The sequence below is a fragment of the Uloborus diversus genome, chromosome 3 (assembly GCF_026930045.1).
Source record: "Uloborus diversus isolate 005 chromosome 3, Udiv.v.3.1, whole genome shotgun sequence".
NCBI lineage: Eukaryota > Metazoa > Arthropoda > Arachnida > Araneae > Uloboridae > Uloborus > Uloborus diversus.
This window is the reverse complement of record NC_072733.1, coordinates 114191649-114216466: the sequence shown is the minus strand read 5'-3', so window position 1 is coordinate 114216466 and position 24818 is coordinate 114191649. Positions and strand designations below refer to the sequence as shown.

The 24818-nt window shown below is 32.9% G+C and overlaps 1 protein-coding gene across 1 annotated transcript in view; it reads left to right on the top strand.

Moving 5' to 3' along the window:
• LOC129218900 (apolipophorins-like) overlaps positions 1-24818 on the top strand; it is a 165393-nt gene that overhangs the window by 114502 nt on the left and 26073 nt on the right. Inside the window, exons 27-28 of the mRNA XM_054853221.1 lie at positions 1304-1581; positions 6375-6690. Coding sequence (XP_054709196.1) covers positions 1304-1581; positions 6375-6690 — 594 coding nt within the window. The remainder of the gene's footprint in view (positions 1-1303; positions 1582-6374; positions 6691-24818) is intronic.

Below are 24818 nucleotides of genomic sequence, written 5' to 3'. Positions count from 1 at the left end.
TAGCACAATAAAGTGGAAAAAAATATTTTAAAACAGTCTTTGAAAACGGACAACAGTTTGAATTGTCATGTACATACATCTCTTTTTAATTTTAAATTGCAGAAGCATTTTGTCGAAAATGACAAACTAGCATATGCAGGGACAAAAAAAAAAAAAAAAAAAAAAAACCTGAGCATGAATGTTGATCGCACAGAGAAAACCTCGTCAGCTTAAAGAACCGACAAATTCATGTAATAAAATGATAGCGTCATGTTTTAAAACAACAGCAGAGACCAGTGAAAAAAATTCAATCGACAACACAAAAAAAAGTATCACTGCAAGAGGTGTTACTTAATGCTATTGAACTAGTGAATGATGCATTTCAGAAAAAAGACGAACAAGCAATGAATTTTCGGAAAAAGTTTCTGTTGAGAAACATTTTGCAAAACTTCTCATTCTTCGAAATTAAAAATTATTCCCCCCAACCGCCCCCGCGACGTTACTGAAATTTTCAGGGTGTATTTTGGTGGTCTTTCGTCTCTTTTTTTATGGGAGTCTCTTTCTAGGGGGTAATCATTAATATTTAAGGGGATGTACCAACACTCTTTGGGGGGAGGGGGGAGGTCTCTTCTACTATTTTTGAACTTGCAAAAAATATGACCTCGTTTAGACATTTTCAGCAACAAAAAAGGGCTTTATTTGCTTCTCAATGATTTTTTATCCTTTTAAAAATGGTCGCATTAAATCTTAATTTCTTAGATATTTGGAGGCTCAGTCGGCGCCCTTCAACTCAGCTTTCCCGCGCCCTGTCGATCACCCAGTCCGGCCCTGATTATAACAGTAAGAATGAGTCAAAAAAATAGGTTAATAAAGTCCAAATTCTTAGTGAAAAAGCACTGTTACTACTTACCCCTGTTACATCAAGCCCCTAGCTCCCCTACTTTAGAAAATGCAAGATACAAAACTTTTTTTAAACGAAATATAAATCTTAATAGCTTTTTTACGAAACAGTTCAAAAAGATTTGAAAATAGGAATAAACAAGTAGTGCATTATTTTTTTGGTTTATGGTAATAAAAGGAGAAGTTCTTTTTCTACTTGATTTCGTTAACTCCCGCTTTTTGTCGTAGTCTGACGGATAAACTAATCGATTTAACTTCCAACATTTGTAATTATTATAAACAAGAAATTACAGCATTCTATAACATTTTTAATTTGGTTTTCTTTCAGTTTCAATTCCTTAAATATAATTAGCATTTCGTTATAGTATATTTGAATAAAATCTTTTTTTTTTCAGTCACATGTAATGGTGTACTTTGTTTTTAGGAAAAATTCAAGATTTCATGGAAAATCCAAGTACGGATGCTAAAAATTTCTTCAAAAGAGCAATAACAGTTTTGAAAGCAGTTCTTCAACCACTAACGAAATATCGTTGTGGAGGAATAGTGTTTAAAGTGGTCCAACTTACTTACAATGCTCTAGAGCCCCATGTCCAAACACTCATGTCGAATATGCCACAGTATTACAGAAATGCAAAACATGTTTTAAGATCGAATCCATACATAGTACAAATGGCTAAAGTTTTAAAAGAAAGTTATTTAAAGGTGAGTTATATGATTTTGTAAACATTAAAAAATAGTGTATAACTGATGGTCTACTGGTTATGTCGGTTTTCACTCTTTCAGAGTTTTTTAAATATTTAGTTAGGCAATTGAAGTGTTGAACATTTATCATTCGCAGCCTTTAAAGTTACTTATGAGTTCATTCACTAAATGATCCTATTTTCCCATGTTCCTACATCAAATTAGCTATACTCTCTCTCAATTTACTTAGGCTGTTAACGGTGTCAAATATGCCCATTCAACTATTAAATACTTTTAAAGTCAGAACAAACAACGTAAGTAGAAGCACAAATTTGTAACTTACAGCAGACACGTGTTTCGGCGTTACAAGGAACGCCTTTTTCAATGCAAAAAATAATGAGCTTATGGATGAAAAGACATCCGACAAAAGCCAAGAGCAGATAAGCATGCAGCTTAAAAGATAAAAACAGCGGATTAGCCAAACACCAATGACAAAGTTATAAACCGATCAGGAACCAATAGGAATGCAAGCAAAGGCCAGGAGCTTTCTCTTAGGTACGAACCCAGAAAGAAAGAATTCAATTGGACAAGGATTAAGCCGAAGCTTAAACAAAAAGAAAAGAAATTGTCAGTAACCGTGAACCGCAAGAAAGGAAAAGCAGAATGGAAAACCATGAAATAAAATAAACAGAAACAAAAAATATTCGAAAAAAGGAAAAATAAAGATAAATAGAAGAAAATTGGGGGGGGGGGGGTGTCAATCAAGACAAAAAGGTAAAAATAAACAAAGGAAGATAGATAAAAATGAGTGGGAAAAAAGGGGGGTATTAAAGATATGGGAGCCAAATGTTAGAAAAATATGGAACTGAACTAAGATCGTTAACTAAGTTAGAACTGTTCCTCAAAATATGAAAGGATTCCCAAAAGTCAAGATCTGATGAATTGGGGCATTTTTGGGTAATCTGATAAGAGTTAAAATCAAAAGAGTGATTCGAATCCCAACAATGTTGAGCAATACTAGACTTATTTAATTGTTGTTTTTTCACATAATTTTGATGCTCTTTCAAGCGAATTTTTAAAGCACGCCGAGTCTGTCCAATATAGGCAAGTTTACAACTACAATTAATTCTATAAATTCCACAACAATTAAGAGGGTGAATAGGATCTTTAAGAGAAGAGAATAAAAGTTTATTAATAGGAGAGAACACCACCAGGAATTGGAAACGTTTTAGAATCTTAGCAACCTGATAGCTTACAGATGGAAAGAATGGCAAAACAACCAAATTCTTTCTGATGAAGGTTCGGTTAAGAACATTAGTTTGGGATTTATTTGAAAGTTTTTTATAAATGGAATCAATCAAAGTTGGCGGATAGTCTCTATCAATTTCCACAGCTTTAAGATAATTAAGTTCCACTTTAAGAAGTTCCGACGAAGAACAAATATTAATTGCGCGATAAACAAAAGAATTGAAAGCAGAATATTTTTGATTTGGATGATGAGACGATAGTCTATGAGGAGGTAAAGAGACAGCAAAAGGTTTGCGATAAACAGTAGTTTCAAAACCAATTTCAGTACGAGAAACAAGTACATCAAGAAATGAAATGCAATTATTCCGTTCTTTCTCACAAGAAAACTGAATATGAGGATCAATGGAGTTTAAAATAGATAAAACCTCATCACTCTCAAACTGATTCTGGTTCTCTAGAACAAAACAATCATCAACATACCGAACATAAAATTGGAACTGCAGTTTTTGGAACAGCTTAACCTCAAAATAATTATTTATCTTTATTTTTCCTTTTTTCGAATATTTTTTGTTTCTGTTTATTTTATTTCATGGTTTTCCATTCTGCTTTTCCTTTCTTGCGGTTCACGGTTACTGACAATTTCTTTTCTTTTTGTTTAAGCTTCGGCTTAATCCTTGTCCAATTGAATTCTTTCTTTCTGGGTTCGTACCTAAGAGAAAGCTCCTGGCCTTTGCTTGCATTCCTATTGGTTCCTGATCGGTTTATAACTTTGTCATTGGTGTTTGGCTAATCCGCTGTTTTTATCTTTTAAGCTGCATGCTTATCTGCTCTTGGCTTTTGTCGGATGTCTTTTCATCCATAAGCTCATTATTTTTTGCATTGAAAAAGGCGTTCCCTGTAACGCCGAAACACGTGTCTGCTGTAATTTACAAATTTGTGCTTCTACTTACGTTGTTTGTTCTGACTTTACTATTCAGCACAAAGGTATTTATTTATCTTATTAAATACTTTGTTGCAAACTAAATATATCTTTTGTTCAAAAAGAAAAAGTTTTTATAAAACTATCAAATTTCCTAAAATTGTTTGCCCCTATGCTGCAGTAACGTCCAACTTTCAACTTTTATAAGTAGGAAAATATGTATCAAACATAAATTGAAGAACATTTACCTTCAATTTCAAAGCGTACAAATTTAGACATTCACCAAACGACGTCTGCATTTCTCGAATGGTTTTCACTTGTCTGTCAAGCTGTCTCTGGAAAAATTTGATGCTGTAGAGGAGCTCCAGTCGTTTCGTCATTTTCTCTAATGTTGAAGAAACTGACTAAAGCACTTCCGACTAGCTTACTCAAATGCTGCTTACAAGCGACTGCCACTAAAGATAAACAGTAAAAAGAATTCACGTATAAGCACAAAAATTCATGGTCAATTCATGAAAGTCATATCCATCGGATTTTAACAAAAGAAAAAAAAAGCTTGGTTACTTTTCTAATCTACCTCTTACAGACAGTTTCGTAATATAATAGCAAGGTGATAATAGAATTAATTCTACTTAGGGGCGCATGTAAACACGCCTGGCATTGATGTTTTATTCAAAAGAGCCCCAGCATCTTCCTTATGCTTAATTTTCAAATATTATGAAGTGCATAACTGAGTAAAAAGTATTTTTTTAATCGTTAAAAAGTTACCTGAAATTTCTTACAGTTTTAGCTAAATAGTCTAAATTACGTTTTCACTTGATGATGTCGGCTATAAAAGTACATAGATCACCTGCTAAAACAGCGAAAATGACTCACTGCTCTCAAAGTTTAGCAGAGAGGTAGGACTGATACGTCTAACGACAATTTTCATGATTTTTATTTCAAATTATCTTGGTAAAACGTACCATGTTCATATGAGCCAACTATTTACTTCATATGCACTCGTGTTCTCATGATCCTCCTCACCTGAAGTCAGACAAAACAGATAAAGGCACTGCAAAATTTCTACGTGCTCATCCCTATGGTTGAATTCCGCCTCATCTACGTTTAGTATATCTCATACCCTAAATTTCGTGGTACCTATTTATCTTGTCATCATTACTGCTGTTGAACGACAGGGAACTGACCATTTAACCAGGTATCGATAGATTCGTAATTTTGCAGGACACGTGTTTGGATAGGTAGCATAATTGTACGGCTATAATTAGGAGAGATATAAATTTTCAAAATGTCTTTTTCTCCCCTCCATTTCCTCCGAAGTCTCATTCTGTTGTTGTTAAGTAGCAAAAGCGGAAGTGACTCGCAAACAGGACGGTCACGCAGGGAAAACGAATGTTTCTCGAGTGGCGTAAGTGAGGTTCGTTTTTTGTTTGCGCAAGGAAAAATGATGTTTTGGATGACTTAAATCAGGGGTTCCCAAACTACTAGATGCCAAAGGAGGAGGTGAGGAATACCGCGAGGTATCAATGGTATCAATATATGTGCATGTAACAGATATCGAGTAGCGTGGCGTGAGAAAATTTCAAAGGGTGCCGCGAATCGGAAACGTTTTGGAACCCCAGGCTGAAGTAAAGCACGCTTTTGGATATGTTTTTTTTTTCTTCTTTTCCTTTAAAGAAATGAAATTTACGCCCCAAAACGTCAATTTAAAATCGTCCGCTAACTTAAGCTGTCTCAGGGAGCAAGTGCGGGTCGAAGTCCCAAATGTTCCCCTTCAGTATTTCCAGGAAATGGAATTGTGCACAAACCTGCTGTAGGTGGGTTGGGCAAGCCGCCGTAGACATCGATGCCGATGCTGCACCACAGGTGACGGGAGGAAGGAGGCGAAATCCCCGAAGTACCACTCTGAAAGCGGTGTACACCAACCCACTGTAGGCGGTTTGCACAAGCCGGGAGCCGAAGGTGGCTAATCTAGCAGCCCTGACGACTAGTGTATGCATTAAAACCTTTCTCCCCATACAGGTGAAGTCCACCCCTTTCTTTAGATGTTGCAGTGCTTTAAAACTTACGTCAAAAGGTAAAATTCAGGCATCGTATCATGTGTGTCCGTCAAACAAAAAGTATTTTAGTAGAAACTATGCATAGAAAAAAAAAAAACAACGTTTCAAATGTGCCAATTTAATAACGCAGGGCAATCAACAAGTCTGAACTCAAGTTTAAATGTCTAGTATTATCTAGTATGACGTAATTGAGTTTATATTTATGTCGCCAATTGCATAGATGAAGCATGAATTATGAGAAAAAACTCCATTGAAATGAAAAATTAAACGTCGCTTACGTAGAACAAGCCATGAAACGAGTATAAAAAAATCACTTGAAAAAATGTAAAATTAACTGTATTAAGGGGGAAGGTGGCACACTAAAAAAGATTATTGGTTGAATTTGACAATGCTGGGGCAATGTTTGCTGTGCCTGATGTTTGTCGGAGTTTGATCATCGGTTTAATGATCTGTTAAAATTTTCAGTACAACTCAATCATGATTTTTTTTATTCTCGACAAAGGAGTTTTTTTTTCTTTTTTTTTTTGTTAGAGGTTACTGCTGATTGTCTTATTGCACAGAATACTAACAATAATTTTACTTTCTAGGTTAGAGAAGAAATTCTTAAGATAGATTATGTGAGGATGTATGCTAGGGCGAAGAAATGTTTCGAAGATTACCTTCTTACAATTGACCCACCTACTCCAAGCAAACTGATTACAGTTCACAAGATAGACGTAGAAAAGGGCATAATGGATTTTGATCTACACACGAGAGCTATCAATCAAATTATTTCACGTATTACATCCATTTCCTTAACCATTGCCGAAACGATTATTGATCATAGTGACCAATACAACTGGAACACGCTCGTGGTGAAAGTAAAGAGGATAGCTGATTTGAATTTCTTCCCTCCTTATGAAGGTAAGATGCTTCAAAGACGCTAAATATTTACCAAAATAGCATCCTAATGTAGGGCCATTCCACAGAAAATGGTCATTTGGTCCCGCACGTGACGCCTCATATATTTCGTTAAAAATAATGCTTTAAAATATTAATGAACAATTTTCTTCTGCTTAACAAATTACTGACTTATGTGTGATTTCTTAAGAAAAAAAAAATTCGTCATTACCCCTTTTAAGTTATTCCTTTTAATGAAATATATGAACCGTCACGTACGGGACAAAGGGCTGATCTTTTCCGTGGAATGCCCTGTAATGATTACATACACTGCCACAGATTTTTCACAAAGAAAGTAGGGTCTGTTGGGTCAATTCGAATCAAAATTTTGATGTTTTACCTTCATTTTTTGCATGTTCGTATTGTATATCAGACGCATGTTCATATTGTTGAACATGCGTCACTTGACACAGCTTTTATTTTCGACGTAGACCGTGCAACGCCAGGCTAGTTATTCATATGCAGCTAGTAATTCATACATTTGACATTTGAGGAGTATGATTCGCAATCCATACTTGATAATTTCAAGGAAGCGTTATTGAAATTTTTTCGTTTCCCTTCGCATTCGTTATGTTAGATTGTATTTTGAATGAGATATTTCCTTTTTAATTTTTTTTTAAATCTCTCATTTTGCTTTTCTTTATTTTTATTAATTAGTTACATCATTTTTTTATTCAAAATTTCACTTTTTTGGTAATAAAATTTTTTCTCTTGAATATGCAGTTACACTTATTAGCGTTTGAAAAGCGATACCATTACTGAAAGTTTGGTTTGGTTTCAAAAACGTGGTTTGAGTAGGATGAAATCTGTTGTCGGAATCTATTTCCAATGCTATATATCAAAGAAAAGATATCTCTATTCTGGTATGTTTAGTATGCGTCACTGAATATTAATTTACTTGCATGTATTCTCTCTCACTGCATATTTTCCGAGGGTGTCCATTCACCAAAAAGCAATGCCCCACCCCCTTCCCCTCGAATACTACTTATCTGCACAGGAATGAGAACCCTCCCCAGAAAGCGAAAAAATACCATTAAAAAAACTAAACAGTTCAATAACACAGTTTGCGCCATGATTCCCCTCTTCCTGCATCCCTGTATTTTCCATTTGATTTTATTTCTATATGACTTGTTAATGTGCAATCATAGCTCGATGCAATCCTTGGAAATACCCATGAATCAATTGGTATGTATAATTTTATTTATTCCTTAAACAGAGCGATTTCAAAAAAACTATCATTTTGGAGCTTTCGTAAGTAAAATAAACATTTTCTTTTTGGTTTGACAATCAACCTAATTTTTCTGTTTAAAAGAACGATGTTTACCTTAGTAAGTTTTAATGCAAATATTTTAAATAATGATTCACTCAATTCAAAACATTTACTGCCGTTTAATTTACGGGAAAAAAACCGGTCATATGTCTAATTTGATTATTTTCAGCTGCTGGATAGGGATTTTTCTGAGAAAATACATTAATAGCCTGCTTACTACACCCAATGTGTAAATAGACTAGATTCCGACGATTATGAGAAAATTCACATAATATTGAAAATTAGTGTGGAAGCTGAGCTACTATGAGCTCCCACGCAAATTGACTCCTGTCTACAACTGATTGACCTTGAGTAAATGAATGGGCATATGAAACATATGTGCACATAACTCTGCATAATACGACATGATAAAGAACCATGACAATGTTAATACATGACATTCGTCAAATAAGTCGCTGCGGCTATAGAAAGAATTTAGTTGTGACTACTCGTTCTGGCAACTAAAAACAAAACTTTGTTTATTTCATAATGCGTATGAGTATCGGTTAATCAACATTTACAGATCAAGCGAATTATCTAAGAGCTGACTTCCACTCGTTTATGTAGCACCTCTACCGCCGGTTAGCCATTACCACCGATTTTCGACGCTCAGTTTCCCCACCAGATGAAAGCACTGAGGCTCTCTTCGATACGAAACTGCACTATGAATTCAATTTCCCCAAGTGTATTTAAGGCCAAACGAATATCCAAGGGATCTGTACATGCCGCATAATTATTTGTCGTGACGCTGACAATTTTCTGCATCTTGAAAATCCAGACTAGAGCTGGCTTCGAAAGTAAATGAAAAAGGCCGGTTCACCGACAACGGCGGCTCTCCGAATCATAGCCGCCGTCCATTGCGCCTCCCACTCTTCCACCACCGTCCCCTTTGGCTGCGCCTCTGACCTTGGGTTGATCCGCCTCCCCGGGGCCGCCGCGTTTTCGCACGACCGCATTTTCGCGCTTTGTCATAAAAGATTAAGAGGGTTTAGTTTCGGTTTCGGAATAAGTTTTTGGACTTTGTCGTTTTTTACTTTTAGGGAATGGCAACACTTTGTAGAAGATTAGGAGGTTTTTACTTTTTGAATGGCAACACCAAAGTTTTTAGTTTTCGAGTGGCAACACTTGTTGCTATGTTTTTACTTTTCAATTTTTACTTTTAAGAACGTTCGAGGCGCCATCTATCGGGACTTTGAGTATTTTTTTCTGGACTTAGATTATTTCTGCGAATTTAATTATTTTTATTTTACAGAGTGTCGGGAATCGAACACCCAAACTTCGAGTTAGCAAAAACGTATGCTAACCACTATGCTATATTTTCCATTACTCTTTCAGTCTTAATGTGAATCTGTACCATGACAACGAACATTACAATTTAATTAATTTTAAAACCATCAATTAATTTACTCTTTAGTACTAATCAAGACACATCATTAACTAAATTTCAAATCATAATTGAAACTATCATCATTATTATTCTTATTTTCCATAGGAACACAGTTTTTCACTTAAGTAAAGATTTATTTAAATACAACCCATTCGAGATTTTTGATTTATTCCAATGCTTTGTGGACTTGAAATATATTTTAAACTTTGATTTTCTTTTTCATGCATTTCAAACTGTATCATTTTTTTTTTTTACAACATTGATTCTTTGCATGAATTTCAAAACTTGCAATCAATTTACTCTTAGCGTTAATTAACACTTATCATTAACAAATTTTCACGGAATTTTTTAAAATCATCTTAAATATGTTTTTTTTTTTTCTTTTTTTACTTTTATACAACAAAATATTTTTTCTAACTTGTTAAATTTTCTTAACTATTTTTTTTTCTTTGTCAAATTTACAAAATAATTTTTCTAACTTGTAAAAATTTCGAAGAAATAATTTTCTTAACTAATTTTTTTTTTTACTTTCATACAACAAAATATTTTTCCTAACTTGTTAAATTTTCGAAGAAATAATTAACTTAAATATTCTTTCATATATTTTGAATTTTAACGTTTTTTATTGTCATTTAGCACTTTGATTATTTTTTTTCACTATTTTAGCGTTTTTCAATTATTTTCAGTCTTTAACTATTTTCTTACTTTTTAGTCTTAACTAATTTCAAGCATTTCAGACTTAGATTATTTTTTCGTGATTTCGATTTTTTTTAGTATATTTTAGAATTTGATCATTTTCTCGCTTGTTTTTACTTTATCGTTTTTTTTTCCGATATTTTAAAACTTAGAAATTTTTCACAATTAGTGACAGGAATCGAACCCTCAAATTTTTCGAAACATTATCAGGTCTACAATTTTCATCCAACTAATTTAAAAACTTGCAATCAATTTACTCTTAGTAGTAATTAACACTTATCATTAACAAATTTTCATGAATTTTAAAAAATCATTTTATTTAATTTTTTTCCAGTAAGCAAATTTTGTACTCAAGTTACATTTCATCACTACATATGCTTTTCAAGAGTTTCATTTAATTTATCACATTTTATTTAATCAACTCTAATAATTATTTTTTTATTAGTATTTAACTTAGTCATTTTATCGCATAGTATTTTACTTTATTATTTTTTTTTCATACAAGCACTCTTGTTAGAATAAAACAAAATTTTCAACTTTCATGAATTAGAATCACTTTGACTATTTCATTTTCCCAATAATATTTTATTTTACTTTAACAACTAATTTCTTTATCAAAATCGATATCATTTATTTTAGTCTTTATCCTTTTCGAACGATACATTCAAATGGTCAGCTATACGTTAAATTAAGAAACTTAATCTAAAATTTGACAAATTAAGTTATAACTAAATACTGAGTAAAATTAAGTACAAAAGACTAACCTTTTTGGGGTGAAATCCCGCAAGTACCAGCTATCGCGAAGTTATTTAAAAACAATGAATGAAATTGTAATAATTGGATTGTTAATTATAACTCAATCTCACAAATTACAACTACACGCATGTTTTATTTGAAATCGCTGCATACGGCTGGCGGCCCATCGTCGATCTATCTACCCCTTTACCGATAACAGATAACAAACCCCACGTGCGAGTATTATTAACTCCTAGCCTACATCTTTCAAGTGACGTCACTGTTTCTGACCAATTAAAATTAGTTCACGTTTCTCAAACGTCACAGCAAATCTCAATCATAGATCGTCAATAGCCTGATGCCAGCTTTTCCAAACAAAATTTTAGATTTTAATTCGTAGTTTCGAATTAATTTCTTTTTCATTTCAAACTTATAAAAACAATTTCCAACTTGTAAGAATATATCTTTCAAAAACATATTTTTGATTCAAAAAATTTTGTAACATATTATTATTTTTTTCTTTTTAATCTTTTTTTTTGCAAAACTATTTTTTTTTCAAAAATTTTCAAACTTACAAAACAAAATTTTTTCAACTGAATCTTCAAACGAAATGCTTTAATTAAATTTAAAACTCTATATCACTTTACTCTTAGTATTAATAACCAATAGCACTTAACCATTTACTCTTTGCACTCTAAGTATTAATTAACACACACGCATTACAAATAATAATAATAATAATAATGTTTAAGATACTAACAAATCATCCACTCAAGCTTCCAAATATCCATCTAGCATGTTTTTGTTCATTCGTGTGAGGGAACTTGAAATTAAACTTTACTCATCAACCGAAATTATAAGCGTAAATATCACATTTTTAGCACTCAATATAATCATACAATTAACAAATTGGTTTTAACTTTGAATTTACGAAAAATAAAAACTACGAGCTAATTATTTACACGTATTACACGCTTAGTAACATACCTATCGATATTATTTAATGACGAATCACAAATAGGTGAGATTCTTTTATTGGTCATGTAACCAACTAAGTTAAGAAAGAGCGTTCTTATCTCATATGAGAATTTGAAGATCTATATTAAAATTTTTCTCCAATATAAGTATATAGACACGTACGAGTTTGTGTATGTGAATATAACTGTGTATTGTTTTCAAACCATTGACATGTTTAAGCATTATGCTTCTAATTTTGACTTTCCACTTAGCATAAGTAGAAGTCCTTCGCATGTATAAATCTATTGAAATATCACAAAAATTATATTTTCATTCAGTCTCAATTACAAAACCACACAATAAGATGAAGACAACACCGATAGTATAAAGATTACTTACAAGAAAGTGCACATAAAAAATATACGTAAGAGTGATTTCAAAGTATAATCCATCAACCATATTCAACAACTCAATAAAAACACAAGTCTCTTTTAAAATGATAAACACAATTTATTCACACACACAGTAAAAGACAATTAAATAAACTTACATCTTTAAGTAAAACTCTTCAAAACTTTTAAGCATATTTTTAACATCGATTGCAGCAAATAAATCAGACACAAGACATTTTACACATGGACTATCAACATTCAAAGTAACGAAGTCACGAGCCAAGTTTTACCAATTAACATTATAAAGAGCCTGTTCGAAAAAAGTGTCGAACTTTCGACCCCTTGTTAATGATTCACATTCATGCACTCTCATGTAAAAAATGAATCCATTTTTACAATCCACACATTCTTTTTTAGAAAGGTAGTTTATGTTGCGTATGAGCTCATCAAATAGACACTTACGTAGAGAATCAGCCAATTTACCAACTTCTTGTGATGTATATGTGCTGATTTTATCACATCGACAATCACAGGGATATTTTTTCTCAATTTCCGAAAGGATGTACTCTTTTAGAGTATATGTCATAAGTTTGTCTTTGACACTACGTGAGATACAAGGGGACGCGTAACACAATTTGTCAATCTGGCTTTCCAAAAGTAGAACTCTATCAGGCATCAACTGGAACACTTCTCGTTTCAGTTTGAACAATCTTTGCACACTAACACAGATGTTACCATTCGCACTCTCGTTGAATGCTCATAAGTCCTTTTTTATAACAAAAGCGAAATCACTGTCTTCGATTAATTTTTGATTTATATTTTTACGTAGGCTTGAAATAAGTGATCTCCACACATCTGGTTCTAAGGAAATACCATCCTTAGTTGGTCGTAGAATACCATCTTTCCCACACGTATATCTTCTAATATGCAGGCGTGTACGTTTCCGAAAAGTATTCACTAAAGTGAAAATACAATCACCCAAGTGTATCATATCGTCAGACTGTGGAGTAGGCTTAATGTTCGTTTTCGTGCTCGTTACATTCATCTGTTCATCTTCAGGTTTCAAAGTTTCAGAATGATTTTCACCAACGTTACTCATTCTTAACTCTTATAGGATTAGGAGTCACAATACTGTAACGGATTCGGTGCGACTTCCACTTTCTTGAAATGAAGACACAGTTCTTGATAAAAGCACAGGAAATTTATTTACACTATGTACAGGAAAGATGGTCAACAACTGCTAAATTATTCATCAGCAATTAAGCAATTATCACACAACACCGTAAACTCAACGTTTACACACGTATTTACTTCCAAATACGAAAACAACACAGCGAAATGCCTCGCAACAGAGCAAAAATGCTCTCAGTTCGAAATATCAATCGAAACTCACTGTTTATCCATCGCTAACGGCTTATATAGACACCGAAAAGAAATTTCTCAAATATTCCACACGCTTCTGTAAAGTAGTAGACCGTTATCAAATTTTATCAATGAACAAAAAGGAAATAGGGATCGTATACTTTAGCCATATGGAAAGGGGTTGTATATTCATTACGGGAAACTATTTACAGGTTACGTTCCTACACTAATTACTATTTATAGGATTTGTAACATTGCCCCCTTCCTAAGGACTGCACGTCCCGGGCAGTACAATCCCCAGAAAGGGTGCCAAACTTCTATCACAAGTTTACAAATATACACATTAATTAATAACTAACAGATACAGAAAACACAATAATAACAAGAAATATTACTAAACACTAAAAGCAAAAATTATCTACAACTTTTATGTTATCAACCATGGTTGTTTACGTAATACTCATGAACTATGGCCATAGTATGGGGCTAACCGATCATAATGTACAACCCTAGGTTTTGCATTACGTGATTTTTGGATCCTCACTACGACGTCATTCAGTCGGTTAAGGACTTTGTAGGGTCCATCCCAATGCGACTGCAATTTGGGTGAAAGACCTTTCCGTCGGATGGGATTCCATAACCAAACCTTGTCGCCTTCGTTGAATTCATGTCCAGTAGACCTTGTGTCGTATCGGGTCTTCATCTTCTCCGCCGCGATGTTGATTCGCTCTCGTGCGAAGTTATGAACGTCTTCCAACCGGGCCTGGAGATCCTGGATGTACTCCTCAGGCGACGAAGGCGCATCCGGAGGACGACCAAAGACGAGATCACAAGGTAGCCGAAGCTCTCGTCCGAAGAGCATCTGAGATGGGGCAAATCCGGTAGTCTCGTGGACAGCACTGCGGTAGGCCAGCAGGAACAAAGGTAGCTTCTTGTCCCAATCCTGTTGATTTCTGGATACCATAAGTGAGAGATTATTCAGAATTGTGCGGTTAAATCTCTCCACCATGCCGTCCGATTGTGGGTGTAGTGGTGTTGTCCTAGTTTTCTCAATTCCGAGAATTTGACATAGGTCCTTAAACACAGCAGAGATGAAATTCCTCCCTTGATCGGAATGAATCTGCAAAGGTGTTCCGTATCTCGAGATCCAATGCTGGACTAGAGTCTCTGCTACGGTAGTATCTTCTTGATCTGGAATGGGATATGCTTCCGGCCATTTGGTGAAGTAGTCGATGGAAACAAGAATGTATTTGTTCCCATCAGCAGTTCCTGGTAGAGGACCCAGGATGTCGATCCCAATTCGTTCGAAAGGAGCTCCAACGTTGCTGTGAGGGCGGCGAAATCCAGGCGCTGGCTGTCCGGAAGGGTCTGAAGAATGTCCGCTGCGTCACCTCTCAGGGATGCTGCAAGATGGCAGGCCTTGGTAGCAGAGTCCCATCCGTTCGCTTCCGCCACTATCATGAATTGGGTCTTGTACACCTGCCACGAACTTTTCCCATCAAATGTGGCAAGTTTAATGGACGGTCGAGCAACCGATGTGGGAGCGCCAAACTGTACAGAGCTGCTTTCCGCGATCGCCAATCTCCTTTCCAGGTCTTTAAAGATGTCTTCTTTAAGTTGATGAAATTTTCTATCTTCTTCTTCCAGTCTATTTTCTACAGCATTGCATCGGCCTTCAACGGAACTTAATTTTTTTTCAAATTTCTCTTCGATTTTATTTTCCACTGCGATGAATCGGCCTTCAACTGCCTCAAACTTTCCTTCAACAGCATCAACTCGATGCTCTATCTCATTAAATTTATTTTCCATCACAGTCTTTACCGAAGTAAGATCGTTTTTAATTTCCTCTTGGTTAGAAACTAGGTCATTTTTCAGCACCGTTAAATCACTTTTCAATTGGTTTTGATTAGCCGCCATATCATTTTTTAATTGTTCTTGATTAGCTGCCATATCACTCTTCACAGAGGTGATTGCGTCAAGAAGTTGTTTTAATTGTTCATCCATTGCGCGAGTAATCACCATAAAAATAAAGTCCTAATTCAAAAAAAAGTCTTTATGAAAAAATTTCCAAAGTCACACTTACTCCAAGAAAGTCCAGAAGAAGCCTTACGTTGGGCGCCAAATTGTAACGGATTCGGTGCGACTTCCACTTTCTTGAAATTAAGACACAGTTCTTGATAAAAGCACAGGAAATTTATTTACACTATGTACAGGAAAGATCGTCAACAACTGCTAAATTATTCATCAGCAATTAAGCAATTATCACACAACACCGTAAACTCAACGTTTACACACGTATTTACTTCCAAATACGAAAACAACACAGCGAAATGCCTCGCAACAGAGCAAAAATGCTCTCAGTTCGAAATATCAATCGAAACTCACTGTTTATCCATCGCTAACGGCTTATATAGACACCGAAAAGAAATTTCTCAAATATTCCACACGCTTCTGTAAAGTAGTAGACCGTTATCAAATTTTATCAATGAACAAAAAGGAAATAGGGGTCGTATACTTTAGCCATATGAAAAGGGGTTGTATATTCATTACGGGAAACTATTTACAGGTTACGTTCCTACAATAATTACTATTTACAGGATTTGTAACAATACTAAAATAACTTCCTGTGAACTTAAAAAATAAATCAAACTAGGTTTTAACACTAGCGGGTGAAGAAAAATCCTAAGTACATAGAACAAAATTTCACGACGTCTTTCAAAGCTCAGAATCACTCTGAAAATGATTCTCCAAACATCCACTATAATCCAAAGAATATTCGCTTTAACCAATAAGAAGTGTACACAAGTCTCTTGCTACTGACGTCATAGAATATCACACGAACTTTTGAGCAGAGTTGAGTTGTTTTCCACAGTATTCAGATTTTTAGAAAATGCCAACACTTTGACTTCCAACTTCATCCTGACCTACTACGAGTAATTTTAAGATGGCAACAGGTTTTCGCATCTCGTGTGACAATTACACGTGATTGACCATGTCATGCGCGAGATGCGAAAACATCATCGACATTCGGTGTGATGTGAAAACCTGTTGCCATCTTAAAATTACTCGTAGTAGGTCAGGATGAAGTTGGAAGTCAAAGTGTTGGCATTTTCTAAAAATCTGAATACTGTGGAAAACAACTCAACTCTGCTCAAAAGTTCGTGTGATATTCTATGACGTCAGTAGCAAGAGACTTATGTACACTTCTTATTGGTTAAAGTGAATATTCATTGGTTTATAGTGGATGTTTAGAGAATCATTTTCAGAGTGATTCTGAGCTTTGAAAGACGTCGTGAAATTTTGTTCTATGTACTTAGGATTTTTCTTCACCCGCTAGTGTTAAAACCTAGTTTGATTTATTTTTTAAGTTCACAGGAAGTTATTTTAGTATTGTGACTCCTAATCCTATGAGAGTTAAGAATGAGTAACGCTGGTGAAAATCATTCTGAAACTTTGAAACCTGAAGATGAACAGATGAATGTAACGAGCACGAAAACGAACATTAAGCCTACTCCACAGTCTGACGATATGATACACTTTGGTGATTGTATTTTCACTTTAGTGAATACTTTTCGGAAACGTACACGCCTGCATATTAGAAGATATACGTGTGGGAAAGATGGTATTCTTCGACCAACTAAGGATGGTATTTCCTTAGAACCAGATGTGCGGAGATCACTTATTTCAAGCCTACGTAAAACTATAAATCAAAAATTAATCAAAGACAGTGATTTCACTTTTGTTATAAAAAAGGACTTATGTGCATTCAACGAGAGTGCGAATGGTAACATATGTGTTAGATTGCAAAGATTGTTCAAACTGAAACGAGAAGTGTTCCAGTTGATGCCTGATAGAGTTCTACTTTTGGAAAGCCAGATTGACAAATTGTGTTACGCGTCCCCTTGTATCTCACGTAGTGTCAAAGACAAACTTATGACATATACTCTAAAAGAGTACATCCTTTCGGAAATTGAGAAAAAATATCCCTGTGATTGTCGATGTGATAAAATCAGCACATATACATCACAAGAAGTTAGTAAATTGGCTGATTCTCTACGTAAGTGTCTATTTGATGAGCTCATACGCAACATAAACTACCTTTCTAAAAAAGAATGTGTGGATTGTAAAAATGGATTCATTTTTTACATGAGAGTGCATGAATGTGAATCATTAACAAGGGGTCGAAAGTTCGACACTTTTTTCGAACAGGCTCTTTATAATGTTAATTGGGAAAACTTGGCTCGTGACTTCGTTACTTTGAATGTTGATAGTCCATGTTTAAAATGTCTTGTGTCTGATTTATTTGATGCAATCGATGTTAAAAATATGCTTGAAAGTTTTGAAGAGTTTTACTTAAAGATGTAAGTTTATTTAATTGTCTTTTACTGTGTGTGTGAATAAATTGTGTTTATCATTTTAAAAGAGACTTGTGTTTTTATTGAGTTGTTGAATATGGTTGATGGATTATACTTTGAAATCACTCTTACATATATTTTTTATATGCACTTTCTTGTAAGTAATCTTTATACTATCGGTGTTGTCTTCATCTTATTGTATGGTTTTGTAATTGAGACTGAATGAAAATATAATTTTTGTGATATTTCAATAGATTTATACATGCGAAGGACTTCGACTTATGCTAAGTGGAAAGTCAAAATTAGAAGCATAATGCTTAAACATGTCAATGGTTTGAAAACAATACACAGTTATATTCACATACACAAACTCGTACGTGTCTATATACTTATACTGGAGAAAAATTTTAATATAGATCTTCAAATTCTCATATGAGATAAGAACGCTCTTTCTTAACTTAGTTGGTTACATGACCAATAAAAGAACCTCACCTATTTGTGATTCGTCATTAAATAATATCGATAGATATGTTACTAAGCGTGTAATAGTTTTTATTTTTCATAAATTCAAAGTTAAAACCAATTTGTTAATTGTATGATTATATTAAGTGCTAAAAATGTGATATTTTCGCTTATAATTTCGGTTGATGAGTAAAGTTTAATTACAAGTTCCCTCACACGAATGAACAATAACATGCTAGATGGATATTTGGAAGCTTGAGTAGATGATTTGTAAGTATCTTAAACATTATTATTATTATTATTATTTGTAATGCGTGTGTGTTAATTAATACTTAGAGTGCAAAGAGTAAATAGTTAAGTGCTATTGGTTATTAATATTAAGAGTAAAGTGATATAGAGTTTTAAATTTAATTAAATCATTTCATTTGAAGATTCAGTTGAAAAAATTTTGTTTTGTAAGTTTGAAAATTTTTGAAAAAAAAATAGTTTTGCAAAAAAAAAAAGATTAAAAAGAAAAAAAATATATTATGTTACAAAATTTTTTGAATCAAAAATCTGTTTTTGAAAGAAATATTCTTACAAGTTGGAAATTGTTTTTATAAGTTTGAAATGAAAAAGAAATTAATTCGAAACTACGAATTAAAATCTAAAATTTCGTTTGGAAAAGCTGGCATCAGGCTATTGACGATCTATGATTGAGATTTGCTGTGAAGTTTGAGAAACGTGAACTATTTTTAATTGGTCAGAAACAGTGACGTCACTTGAAAGATGTAGGCTAGGAGTGAATAATACTCGCACGTGGGGTTTGTTATCTGTTATCGGTAAAGGGGTAGATAGCAATATTGATAAAGTCATTTCCTCAATTCGCATCGGTGTGTGTGGACAATCCGAAGTTCTGTAGGATCAGGGTAGCTTTTTTCAACAGCCGCGTTGATTTGCCGATATCACGGCATGCCTTCTGCGAATCGACGATGGGCCGCCAGCCGTATGCAGCGATTTCAAATAAAACATGCGTGTAGTTGTAATTTGTGAGATTGAGTTATAATTAACAATCCAATTATTACAATTTCATTCATTCTTTTTAAATAACTTCGCGATAGCTGGTACTTGAGGGATTTCACCCTAAAAAGGTTATTCTTTTGTACTTAATTTTTCTCAGTATTTAGTTATAACTTAATTTGTCAAATTTTAGATTAAGTTTCTTAATTTAACGTATAGCTGACCATTTGAATGTATCGTTTGAAAAGGATAAAGACTAAAATAAATGATATCGATTTTGTTAAAGAAATTAGTTGTTAAAGTAAAATAAAATATTATTGGGAAAATGAAATAGTCAAAGTGATTCTAATTCATGAAAGTTGAAAATTTTGTTTTATTCTAACAAGAGTGCTTGTATGAAAAAAAATAATAAAGTAAAATACTATGCGATGAAATTACTAAGTTAAATACTAATCAAAAAATAATTATTACAGTTGATTAAATAAAATGTGATAAATTAAATGAAACTCTTGAAAAGCATATAAAGTGATGAAATGTAACTTGAGTGCGAAATTTGCTTACTGGAAAAAATTAAATAAGTTGATTTTTTAAAATTCGTGAAAATTTGTTAATGATAAGTGTTAATTACTACTAAGAGTAAATTGATTGCAAGTTTTTAAATTAAATTAGTTGGATGAAAATTGTAGACCTGATAATGTTTCGAAAAATTTGAGGGTTCGATTCCTGTCACTAATTGTAAAAAATTTCTAAGTTTAAAAATATCGGAAAAAAAACGATAAAGTAAAAACAAGCGTGAAAATGATTAAGTTAAATACTAAGCGATAAAATGACTAATTTAAATACTAATCAAAAAATAATTAAATAAAATGTGATAAATTCAATAAAACTCTTGAAAAGCATATGTAGTGATAAAATGTAACTTGAGCTCGAAATTTGCTTACATGAAAAAATTATTAAAGATGATTTTTAAAATCCATGAAAATTTCTTAATGATAAGTGTTTATTAATGCTAAGAGTAAATTGATTGTAAGTTTTGAAATTAATTTCAGTAGCAGTTATTTTTCGGTGAGTCTATTTTTAAAATTTATAGGAATGCAGACATGAAGTTTTGATACTCGACTTATAATTTTAACATTTCTTGGGTTCTTCATTGATGTTTAACATTTTTATGTGATGTGTTTCATTTTACCGTAGGTAAAAATAATTAAATAAAACTGAAATTTATAAATTGTAATGAAAATTCTGTTAATGAAATTAGTTGGTTGTAAAGTAATATTTTGGAAAAGCTGTAAACTCTCGTCTTCGAAAATAACTATATTGAACGTGATGTGTTTTGAATATAATAGCGGGAACATTTTTCATCACTTTGGTAAATGAATGATAAATAGTAAAACGCGGTAAGTAAAGTAGTAAAGTATGGTAAAGTAAAATAAAATATTATTGAGAAAATTAAATAGTCAAAGTGAATCTACTTCGTGAAAATTTTGTTTTATTCTAACAAGAGTGTTTGTATGAAAAAAAATATAATAAAGTAAAATACTATGCGATGAAATGACTAAGTTAAATACTAATCAAAAAATAATTATTAGAGTTGACTAAATAAAATGTGATATATTAAATGAAACTCTTGAAAAGCATATGTAGTGATGAAATGTAACTTGAGTACGAAATTTGCTTACTGGAAAAAAATTAAATAAGTTGATTTTTTAAAATTCATGAAAATTTGTTAATGATAAGTGTTAATTACTACTAAGAGTAAATTGATTGCAAGTTTTTAAATTAAATTAGTTGGATGAAAATTGTAGACCTGATAATGTTTCGAAAAATTTGAGGGTTCGATTCCTGTCACTAATTGTGAAAAATTTCTAAGTTTAAAAATATCGGAAAAAAAACGATAAAATAAAAACAAGCAAGAAAATGATCAAACTCTAAAATATATTTAAAAAAATCGAAATCACGAAAAAATAATCTAAGTCTGAAATGCTTGAAATTAGTTAAAGATTAAAAAGTAAGAAAATAGTTAAAGACTGAAAATAATTGAAAAACGCTAAAATAGTGAAAAAAAAATAATCAAAGTGCTAAATGACAGGAAAAAACGTTAAAATTCAAAATATATGAAAGAATATTTAAGTTAATTATTTCTTCGAAAATTTAACAAGTAAGAAAAAATATTTTGTTGTATGAAAGTTTAAAAAAAAAAAAAATGATTTCATTTTTATTCGTAATAAAAAAAAATTTACGAGTAAAAAAAAATAGTTAAGAAAATTATTTCTTCGAAATTTTAACAAGTTAGAAAAAATGTTTTGTAAATTTGACAAAGAAAAAAAAATAGTTAAGAAAATTTAACAAGTTACAAAAAATATTTTGTTTTATAAAAGTAAAAAATGAAAAAAAAAACATATTTAAGATGATTTTAAAAAATTCCGTGAAAATTTGTTAATGATAAGTGTTAATTAATGCTAAGAGTAAATTGATTGCAAGTTTTGAAATTCATGCAAAGAATCAATGTTGTAAAAAAAATGATACAGTTTGAAATGCATGAAAAAGAAAATCAAAGTTTAAAATATATTTCAAGTCCACAAAGCATTGGAATAAATCAAAAATCTCGAATGGGTTGTATTTATATAAATCTTTACTTAAGTGAAAAACTGTGTTCCTATGGAAAATAAGAATAATAATGATGATAGTTTCAATTATGAGCTGAAATTTAGTTAATGATGTGTCTTGATTAGTACTAAAGAGTAAATTAATTGATGGTTTTAAAATTAATTAAATTGTAATATTCGTTGTCATGGTACAGATTCACATTAAGACTGAAAGAGTAATGGAAAATATAGCATAGTGGTTAGCATACGTTTTTGCTACCTCAAAGTTTGGGTGTTCGATTCCCGACACTCTGTAAAATAAAAATAATTAAATTCGCAGAAATAATCTAAGTCCAGAAAAAAATACTCAAAGTCCCGATAGATGGCGCCACGAACGTTCTTAAAAGTAAAAATCGAAAAGTAAAAACATAGCAACAAGTGTTGCCACTCGAAAACTAAAAACTTTGGTGTTGCCATCCAAAAAGTAAAAACCCCCTAATCTTCTACAAAGTGTTGCCATTCCCCAAAAGTTAAAAACGACAACGTCCAAAAACTTATTCCGAAACCGAAACTAAACCCTCTTAATCTTTCATGAAAAAGCGCGAAAACGCGGTCGTGCGAAAACGCGGCGGTCCCGGGGAGGCGGATCAACCCAAGGTCAGAGGCGCAGCCAAGGGGGACGGTGGTGGGAGAGTGGGAGGCGGTGGAGGCGCAATGGACGGTGGCTATGAGCCGGAGAGCCGCCGTTGTCGGTGAACCGGCCTTTTTCATCTACTTTCGAAGCCAGCTCTAGTCTGGATTTTCAAGATGCAGAAAATTGTCAGCGTCACGACAAATAATTATGCGGCATGTACAGATCCCTTGGATATTCGTTTGGCCTTAAATACACTTGGGGAAATTCGCGTTTTTGGCACCTAAAAATCAAACACTCAACCACTACGACACTCTGCCGGCTAAATATAATCTGAACTTATAGCGTGCTATTAATACATAGTACACTTAATTGAACTCACCACGAAGAATGGCATCTCGCCTCATAATTTGTTTGACGAGAGATTTTTATCAACGAGCTGCCTTGCATCCCTAAAAGGTCATTTACACAGTGCGTTATTTAAAATGTATGAGAGCGAAATTTTTGAAGAAAACACATATCGAGCTAATAAGTACGGAATTATTGTATACAAACGTAAAAGCTGACATAAGAAAACTAAGAACAAATGTGAAGGAGACAACTGGCCCAACTTCAATCTTTTAATATAGGCATGTTTTTCTGTGAAACTTGACTAATTTTTCTTTTTGTTTTTCACTTTCCTTATCCTCCAGATTTTTTATCCCTCAAGTTTCGCCTGTAATGACATAAACTGACATTCTAGCTAACCACTACATATTTGAGAAATGAACTGTTAGCTACTAGTTATAGCTGGTTGCAACTTCAGGTTCATGTAGCAAATTAAACAAATAGGCTAATGTCACAAATATTGATTTCCCTTTAACCCCAGTACTTTTTTTAACGTTTTTTAAATACAGTGCTTCCTCCCCTTTAAACGCGATGCTTTTAGGTTTGATAAAAGTGCATCGAATAAATATTTTTGGCAAGTTATGAGTGCATTTATATGCATTACAGACATAAATATTAGAGCATCACAAAGGCATAATGTAATGGGAACAAAAAATTTTACATTAAAGTGTAGGGTTAATATAAGTAAATAATTATAAGATCGAAGCAAAAGCCTCATTTATTGCAGGGACAAGTACAATGTTTATGAAAGTATAGGGTTGCTATAAGTTAATACGCTTGAAAGGAGGGTGCTGAGTCTACATTAATGTGAATCGAAAAGTAGTACAGTGAAACCTGTGTAAGTTGACCACTTGCGGTGCAGTACTTTGGTGGTCAACTTAGACAGGTGGTCAACTTATAAAGGGGGTAATGATTTTTTTTTTTTTTTTTTTTGTCATTTCTTGCACCATGTATTCATTTTTTGACTAATTGACGCTTACTCTTTCCGTTCAACTCACTTTCATTGTTTAACATTACTTTGAAACAATAATTTAAAATGTTATTCAAATATTTTTAGAGGTTATTCTCTCAAAATGACGTATAATGTGTCATGTAATTTAAAATTTCAGTAAATTGATCAAAAAAAATCGTTGTTTATAAAAAGTTATTGGAGATTAATAGTTCCTAAAATTTCATAGCTAATCAAAAATAACAAATTTTTCGCTTATTTTTTTTCTCACATTTATTACCATGATGATCTACTTTTCAACAAAATAACTCCTTATTGAAGTTTGGCGCACTGATTAGACACTAGTTGTGGAAATTCCATATATGTTAGCTACTTTTCTCTGGATTCCTCGCTTTTCAATTAATTTTAATATTTCATACTTTTTATCAATCTCAAGTTCAGCTAACTTTCTTTTTGAAGCCATTTTATGTAAAACACAAAGAGCAACAAGCTGGACTCTCATAGTTCTAAAAGGCAGTTGGAAATGAAAATGTCCTATCTCTTAATCCCTTGCACCAGAAATACTGCTATTCAAGTAACTTTTACTCTAGAACAATTCCAGTGTTGCCACAAAATATTGCAACTGGAAAAAAAAATGCTTTGTACTTTTCTACTGACACATTTTTTTCATTAATTAGAGAGTACAAAAGGTAATCTCAAATAGAACAACAAAAGAAAAACAAGTTTAGAGAATAAAAGGGTTCTTAGTAGTTTTCCAATGTGGTTAAACTTACAAGGAGGTTTAGTTATGCTGCTGTTTTATTCAGTTGGTAAAATGCTGGTCTGGCATCAAAAACATTCTTGGAAAGCTATAAAAAAAATAATAATAAAATAAAATAATTTGCTA